General features: G+C 34.9%; 1 protein-coding gene across 3 annotated transcripts; it reads left to right on the forward strand.

The window, feature by feature from the left end:
* Nucleotides 1-5,803, forward strand: LOC115983520 (probable RNA helicase SDE3). Of its 3 annotated transcripts, XM_031106229.1 has the most exons (5): nucleotides 1-247; nucleotides 655-939; nucleotides 1,000-1,523; nucleotides 3,458-3,679; nucleotides 4,627-5,803. In XM_031106229.1, exons 2-5 carry the CDS (start codon nucleotides 702-704, stop codon nucleotides 5,614-5,616), a joined length of 1,974 nt encoding a protein of 657 aa, XP_030962089.1. In that variant the 5' UTR covers nucleotides 1-247; nucleotides 655-701; the 3' UTR covers nucleotides 5,617-5,803. The 3 variants fall into 3 exon arrangements, with proteins under 3 accessions (XP_030962089.1, XP_030962088.1, XP_030962090.1); XM_031106228.1 differs by having other exon boundaries at nucleotides 3-247; nucleotides 655-1,523; XM_031106230.1 differs by lacking the exon at nucleotides 3,458-3,679 and having other exon boundaries at nucleotides 3-247; nucleotides 655-1,523.
* Nucleotides 5,804-7,752: the final 1,949 nt, after the last annotated feature.

A 7,752-nucleotide genomic window follows, 5' to 3' on the forward strand; every position in this document is an offset into this window, starting at 1 on the left:
CCCTTGTTCCGAGGTCTTCCTCTCCAACCATTACCACTAGTGAAGTCACTGGTCACTACATCTGGACCCACTTGCTGACATGGCAAGCCAGGGGTGGTGCAAGGAAAAGATTTTGGAATTGAATTTACATGCTCGTCAACCTTTGGTCCTTTATTTACTTTATTTGCGAGTAAATTAAGTTCAGAAGCTGCAGAATTCAGACAGTCGGTGTTTAGTGTTGGATCAAGATCAAGATTCAAGAATCCAGGTGGGTTTTCTCTTCTAGTTCTACTCTGTCTTCTATCATTATAACATGCTTATAGTAGCTAAGCTTCTCTGATATCTACTACATCGTACTCACTTTCTAAGATTTTCAATGATCTTTTTGGTCTGTATGGGTAGTCTGATCTTTCACTTCAGTTGTGTGTGCGTTTTGTTTTGACTTTTTGTAGATCAGAACCATGAAGAACTATGAGATTCTACATTTTCATTGCTGCCTTTTTTTTATTTTGTATATATATGTATATATTCCAATTTTGCATGTTTGGTATATCATATATATGTATCTTCTAATCGATTGCTTATTGCTGTACATTTTCAGATTTACTATATGCCTTGTTGATTAAGATATCCATGTTCCACAAATTCTGAAACGTTGTCTTTATTTTTCCTCAGAAATCAAAGTGAGGTTTGATCTCAAAAAGACCATATATTTATGTGATATGTCTTGTTTTCTAGAATTCTTGAAATGTATCCTTTGTTGCGAAGAAGACAGTTATGATGACACTTACTCTAGAACTAGATCTAGGCCTTTTTGGCTGGAATCTGGTTCTGAAAGGAATGGCTATTCGGTATGTAATTCATCTCCAACTCCAACGACCACAACCCCATTGTACCGTGACCACTACCAAATTTTAGCAAAGTCGTCATTGCCAAGTGCTTCTTCACCTTATTATCAAACCAAAGTTGCAATAGATTCATGGATAAGCAGCTCAGTGACACCTCAATCTTCATCTTCATCTAAGCCGAGCCCATCTTCCTCTGTGCCACCTCAATTTTCCACTAATGAAGTTTCCCACAGTTCTAAAAGTTCAAGTCCATTGCCACCTGCATTTTCTTCTAGATCAATTCAATCTCCATCTAAACAATCTGCATATTCCTACCTATCCCAATCTTCACCTAAACCGCCTCCCTCGTCTTCTAGTTCATCCCCATCATCCCTTAAACCTCCAGTTCCTTCTTCTAAAGCGCCATCAGCTTCTTCTCCAACTTCCTATAAACCATCTCAATCTTCACCATCTACTTCTAAGCAACCTCCAGATTTTAAGCCAATTCTGCATATAGCTCCCAATAATGTAACAGATGAAGAAAGGAAGACAAGTTATATTTGTGAAAAGGGTACAGCCATATATGCTGTTCCTGAGGATATCAAAAGTCTGATCAAGAGAGACATTGTGCCCGAAGTTCTGAAGCAGCCTTTGTCTCCTTCAACTTATAAGGCTTATTTTGCTGCCCTATTATATGCCGAGGATTACTACTTGGACGTAAGTTAACTACTTTGTCAACAAAATGTTACTTGGTATATCATACAAATTTGTGTACTATCTTCTTTGAAATCTTGTTTATAAGATATCATTTACATTAACAATTGTACCCCTATTTTATTCAATTTAAAGAAATAGATATAAATTGACATGTAAGATTTGGGTCAGGTCTAATTGAGGTAGTTATGAACCATCTGATAAAATTTAGTGACCCAGTTTTTACTAATTTAATTTCAAACAACATGGATAAACGTGTATATACATTAGAAAAATTGAAAAAAATGAAAGAAATATTTTTGAAAATTAATACTGGGATGCAAATCAATGGGGTAGAGGAGCTGAATGCTAAACATGTTGCAGGTGTCAGGTGTGACTCATTTGAGCTCTATAGTTTGCATGCATATTGCCTTCAATACAAAACAATTTTTGGTACCTATGTAAATTTGTATTTTTTAACCTCTGTAAATTTGGACTGGACATGCAACTTTGTATTGCAAATGAGTCCCTTTGCCTTTTATGCTGTAGTTTAATGCCTCACAAACTTTTCACACATATACTGCAAGGAATATAAAAGATGTCATGGAAAGCCAATTGGGAACTCCCTCTTACTGGAGACAAGGACAAGCAATGTATTGCTGGTTTCCACTGTAAATGTAATCTCATTTTGGTCATCCCTCTTCTTGAATTGGGTTTTAGTTGAGTTGTGGGTGTTTCCCACATGCAATGCTTTCCATGGTGTGTGTGAAAGAAGGGATCATACTGCTATCAGTAAAAGAAAGTCAAAATTTTAGGCAGGCGTGCACTTTTAGTTTATGCAGTAACTCAATTCATTGAGAGACTTTGTTGCCAAAATTGATGTGATTGTGCACAGCATCAATTATTTAGCATTCTGTTTTTTGGTTGGCAAAACTTGATATTCTAGTAATTCATGGATAAAGATTCCATTAAATGATGTAAGAAATTTCTTCTTATGATTTTCAAACTGGTCTCTGCATTTGCAGATAGGTAAATTTAAATTGGTTGTGTGATCACATATATGCTTAGGATTTTGTTTCAAATCTTACAGTGTTTAATTGGAAGAAGGCCTCAACTTGAAATTGATCCAATCAGATAAACATATGATATAAAGTCCTGGAACCTGTGTCGGAGGTAATGATACATAATGAAATCAGGGCATTATTTTACACATCTACTGAAATGATCTTCCAATGTGCTCTATGTTCAAATGGAATGGTTTTATTCCATTTGTTATATCATTCAAAACAAATACTTCTGTTCAATCACAGGATCAGTTTCTAGAATATGATTAAAAGGATGTGAAATCAAATTCTTCTATTGTTTTTAAGATGAGTTTGTCCTGGATGATGGAATTTTGTTTATGTGTTGACTTTAGGAATTAAAATTTTAAATTTCTCTATTGGACATACTTGAATGCTTGTTAAAAAGGTATCTGATTGCAGGTGTGATGAATAATTACTTTCTTTTTTTCTCAGCAATAGCATTTGAAGCTAGAGCATCGTAAATAAGTATATATTCTAAATGATCATCTCTTCTGTTACCAAATGGAAAGCGAAGTTCCTAGATTTAAACGGAATTATACTCTTGAATAAGTGAGAGTGGCAATGTAAATGAACCAACTCATTTTCTTAAAACCTTCCATAGGAGCAAAGCAAAAATTCAAAAGTTTTTTTTATGGAATTCGAAAGTTTCTTAAATAATCTTTCTCTAGTATCTCATTTTGACACCTCTTTTAAATCACAAGGAGATCTTTTGAGGGATTTATTTTCAGATATCCATCATACAATTTCAATGATATATATTTTGGCTTCTTTGACTATTTTAAGTAGTATGTATAGTAAAATGTTGTGATTGATGTAATAATCTATGCTTTTGCACTCTGGCTTGTAGTAATTTTATGCTTTTATTGGAACTAGAAATGGAGTGACTTCCAATTGAAGAAAGTGACATTGGAGTTGGAGAAAGCAGCAGTTTTTAAAAAATCAAACAAGAATAAATATTCCAAAGGAAGTAATGAGAAGGATGATAAAATCTTTGTAGCATTTGACATTGATTGTATTCGTGAGAAGCGGCCATATCTTTTATCAAGGGATATGGTCAATGCACGACCTTCAGATAAAAAGGTTGAGCCATTTCAGGTAAGCTTATTCTTAATTAACACATGATTAAATCACATAATTTTTCTGGAGGTGGTCTTGAGTTTTATGATTAGATAACTTGTTTTCTTTGAGTTTAAAATGGTCCAGTATTTCGGTAGTTCTGTACAGCATTTTTTGAATTTTTCTTAACTAACCTGAAGTTAAGGTTCTTGCATCACATTATTAAAATAAATTGTTATGAATTCTTCTCTGTATGTGACCTTTTTTGTTATGAATTCTGTCCAATACATCTGACTTTAACTATTATATAGCCAGTCAATCAACCAGTGATAAAGTCAGCTAATTTGACCTGTTAATGAGGTTGTTCTTGCATTATTGGCCTTGACTATAGTTATGCAGAGGCTTTTTATACTATTTGTTAAATTTAATTTCTCAAATATCTTAGTGGGTCTTTTGAAACGAGATGAAAGAGCAGCCAAACCTCTGCACAGATCATCCTATAGTTATCTGTTGTTCAGGAAAATCTGTGATCCATACTATATCCTTTTGTGTGTCCCTAATTCACTTGAGAAATTCAGAGGTTACAGATCTTTGGTTGCTTTGATGCAAAAATGTGCTTCTTGAAGAGCCAAAATTCATAACATGGATGTATCCCCAAGTGATATTGAATGGATGAGCTAAATAAAAAGAGAGAGAAAGGGAAAGCGGAAGCACTAAGGAATAAATGTGGTTCAGACTAATATATATCAGGTACAATGACATGTATACACAGATCTAGGTTATCCTATCAGCCCTACAGTTATCCACTTTTGACGGATGGAGTTACCAGCTGATCAAAGTCCATACCTAATAAATAATACTGTTCACATTTATTTGTGCCAAACTGAATTTTGAGAATTATTTTATAGAGTGCTTATAAACATCATTTTTTTTTTTTTTCATTTTATGATCTTATTTACAACACTAACAGTCTAAATGGTAAGCAGGGTTTTTTCTATCGTGTGGTGAGAAGCAATCGTGTATTAGTTGAATTTGGAGATGATTTTCATTCACAGCATCATCCTAATCGCAAATATGATATCAGCTTCTCATTCAACAGAGTGTGTCTAAAAAGTGCTCATCAAGCAATAGAAGCTGCATTTGCATTAGATCCTTTGTCCCACAACCTACTCTTTCCTGAATGCGTCTCTCGGAAGAACATCCTTAGCCCACCTGCTCTGCTTGATGCCTATGATAAACTCAATACAAATGAGTTCAATTCAGTACGCCGGATTTTAAGCTTTCGGGGCTCACCACCTTATCTTCTTGGGGGCGAGCTTGTCGGCACTGAAGTAAAAAGGTCTGTACCTGGACCAAAAGCACCAGCAACTGCAAGAACTGGACTGGTTGTTTGTGAAGCAGTAATTGAATTATATAAAACCTTTAAAGAGAGTCGGATTCTTATATGTGCACCTACAAATCACACATGTGATGAGCTGACAATAAGTTTAAGGGAAGTGATTCCAGACTCAGATATGTTTCGAGCCAATGCTGCATTTCGTGAGGTAAAAAGGGTACCCGTTGACATTCTGCTTTCATGTCCTATAAAAGATGAATGTTTTACATGTCCTCCACTAGCAAAACTTCGAAAGTTCAAGATAATTCTGTCAACTTTTGTGAGTAGCTTTCGACTATACAACGAAGGTATACCTGCTGGACATTTTAGTCATATTTTTCTAGTGGATGCCTCATCAACCATAGAGCCAGAAGCAACAATAGCTTTAGCTAATTTTGCTAATGAGAATACAGCCGTCATAGTTACTGGTGCACCCAAAGACCGTCCAGGTTGGGTCCGCTCTGACATCGCTTGGAATCATGGATTGGAGAAGTCATATTTTGAAAGACTTCTTGAATTCAGGCCATATAAAACCCTCAATCCAATGTTCATCACAGAGATGGTCAACTTTGAGGGATGGTCAAAGGACATCTATAAATAGGTCTGTGTCATTCTATTGAATTTCATGTTTTGAACTGTTCTTTCATGAACAGCAATATCCACTTGTATAAATGCTGCCTCCTTAGTATCTACCTGTGTTGTGTGTAAACTTTGTCATGTGTTGTGTGTATGTATATTTATTACTGCAAAGACCATCTATGGTAAAAGTTAGAACCTTTATTGTCTTCTCTCTTTCCATCTACTGTTATAGTTCAATGCATTTTGTGTTTCTGAAAGGCGGATTAGTTTTTTCTCTTTGTTCAAGGGACTGATACGTTCCTTGTAAAAATAAATAAAAAAAAAAGACTGATACGTTCCTACCTATCTTTGTATCATACAAATGGTCATAGCATCATGATGCAAAAGTAATAGGGATTTCAGGTGATATAATATTTGATTATCCAAATTTTGTTTGGAGTTAGGCAACCTGGTGTCCTGGTATATGAAATTGTTTTCATACCCCCTCCCTAATAATAAAACAAAAACAAAACTATTTGGTGAAATTTGCTCCATTTGTTTCGACATTCACATTTTATGGAAAATAAATAATTTTTTAAAAGCATTTTTTAGAAAACTACATTGTTTTCTTATATTTGGTGGCGACCTTAAAATGAATTGAAAAATTATTTTTTGACTTCTTTTATTTAGTTTTGCTTGAGATAAAATATTTTCCTAGAAAAATTTACCTAAAAAAACTCTATCTTGTACTAAACTAAATAAGATAAGCAAAAAGATTTTTTTTTTTTTTTTTTTCATTTACTTAATTTTTCTAATACTAACAACATAGGAAAACGCAAAAAACCTATCTTGATAATTGATATAACGTTTTCCATCGAAATTACTTCGCAACCAAGGCCTACTGGATGCTTGATTAGCCCAACTGGAATTTCGACGTGGCCCAAACGATGAAAATAAAGAAAAGAAATACTCTTCCCACGTCCCATATCTGGACTAGGAGTTGCCAAACCATGATGTGAACCCATCCCAATTCCCAAGCTCCGAAATCTTTTGGTCCTTCAAATTTTTTTTTTTTTTGAATGAAGGTCCTTCAATTTTTTAATTTGTAACAATTTAGCATCTTTTTATGGCCCATTTATTGCTTTACATCCATTTCTTACTTGCATGTTTTTGTCCTTTAGAATATGGGTCGATTTTTTAGTCTCTTAAATATGAAGTACGGATTTTTTAGTACTTAAAATATGGTATTGGATTGATTTTGGTTCATGCTAACCGGAAAAATAGACGAAGAGGACTAATTGTTAGATTTTGAAAATTTGAAGGACCGAAATTGATTCGACCTCATATTTGGGAGACCGTAAATGCAATTTTCCCTTATTAATAGTAAATTGCCTCATCCAAAATGCTTTTTATGAGATAAAGAATATTATACAACATCCTAATCATGTGTATTTGTAGGGTTCACGATTTTTGACCTCACATGCAAGTTAAAGTGATATTCTATATATCCGTTGTACAAGATACCACCTTACTCTCAACACATCCATATAACCATTAACCATCCCCATCTAACTAAGACTAGCAGCACAATTTGGTAGCACCTAAAAACAGTTCTCAACAGCACCATATTTTGGACTTTCCAAAATCCAGTTGCGTACCACTGTTCATGCACTAAATTCTCTTGCAAAATTGGAGTACATGCTCATGCATTTGGGACTGTATGCCCACAAAGCAAGCCTAATGGATGTTACCTAATATGGACTCCAGTGGCTTGTTGTATCTTCCAAATTTCCAATGGATATAGCGCAGAAACATGTTCCTGTTTAAATTCCAAGCGGTAGCAGGAGAAAAGAAAAAAGTCCTTGAGCAAGGCCTCTGGCCCATAAATGGTTACCACTTGGTTGTGAAGCCAGGCCAATGGATCCAAATAAAATTTGAGCAAATTCCAATTTGCTGTTATCAGTGTGGAAAACTTGTCATGCTCATCCAAATTGCACTGCCACCAATTCAAGTTGGTCAGTTCTAGCTCAGTGCCATGCCTAACAATCTCATGTCTGTTATCTCTAATCCAAAAAGCTCAGGTAAAAAGCTTGACAGATTGTTCATAATCAGAGAAGATACCATCCAAAATCCTCAAAGGATATATGGAAACCAAAAGCCTATGGGGGGTTTAGGCTTA

This window comes from Quercus lobata, chromosome 4 (genome assembly GCF_001633185.2).
Source record: "Quercus lobata isolate SW786 chromosome 4, ValleyOak3.0 Primary Assembly, whole genome shotgun sequence".
Taxonomy (NCBI): Eukaryota; Viridiplantae; Streptophyta; class Magnoliopsida; order Fagales; family Fagaceae; genus Quercus; species Quercus lobata.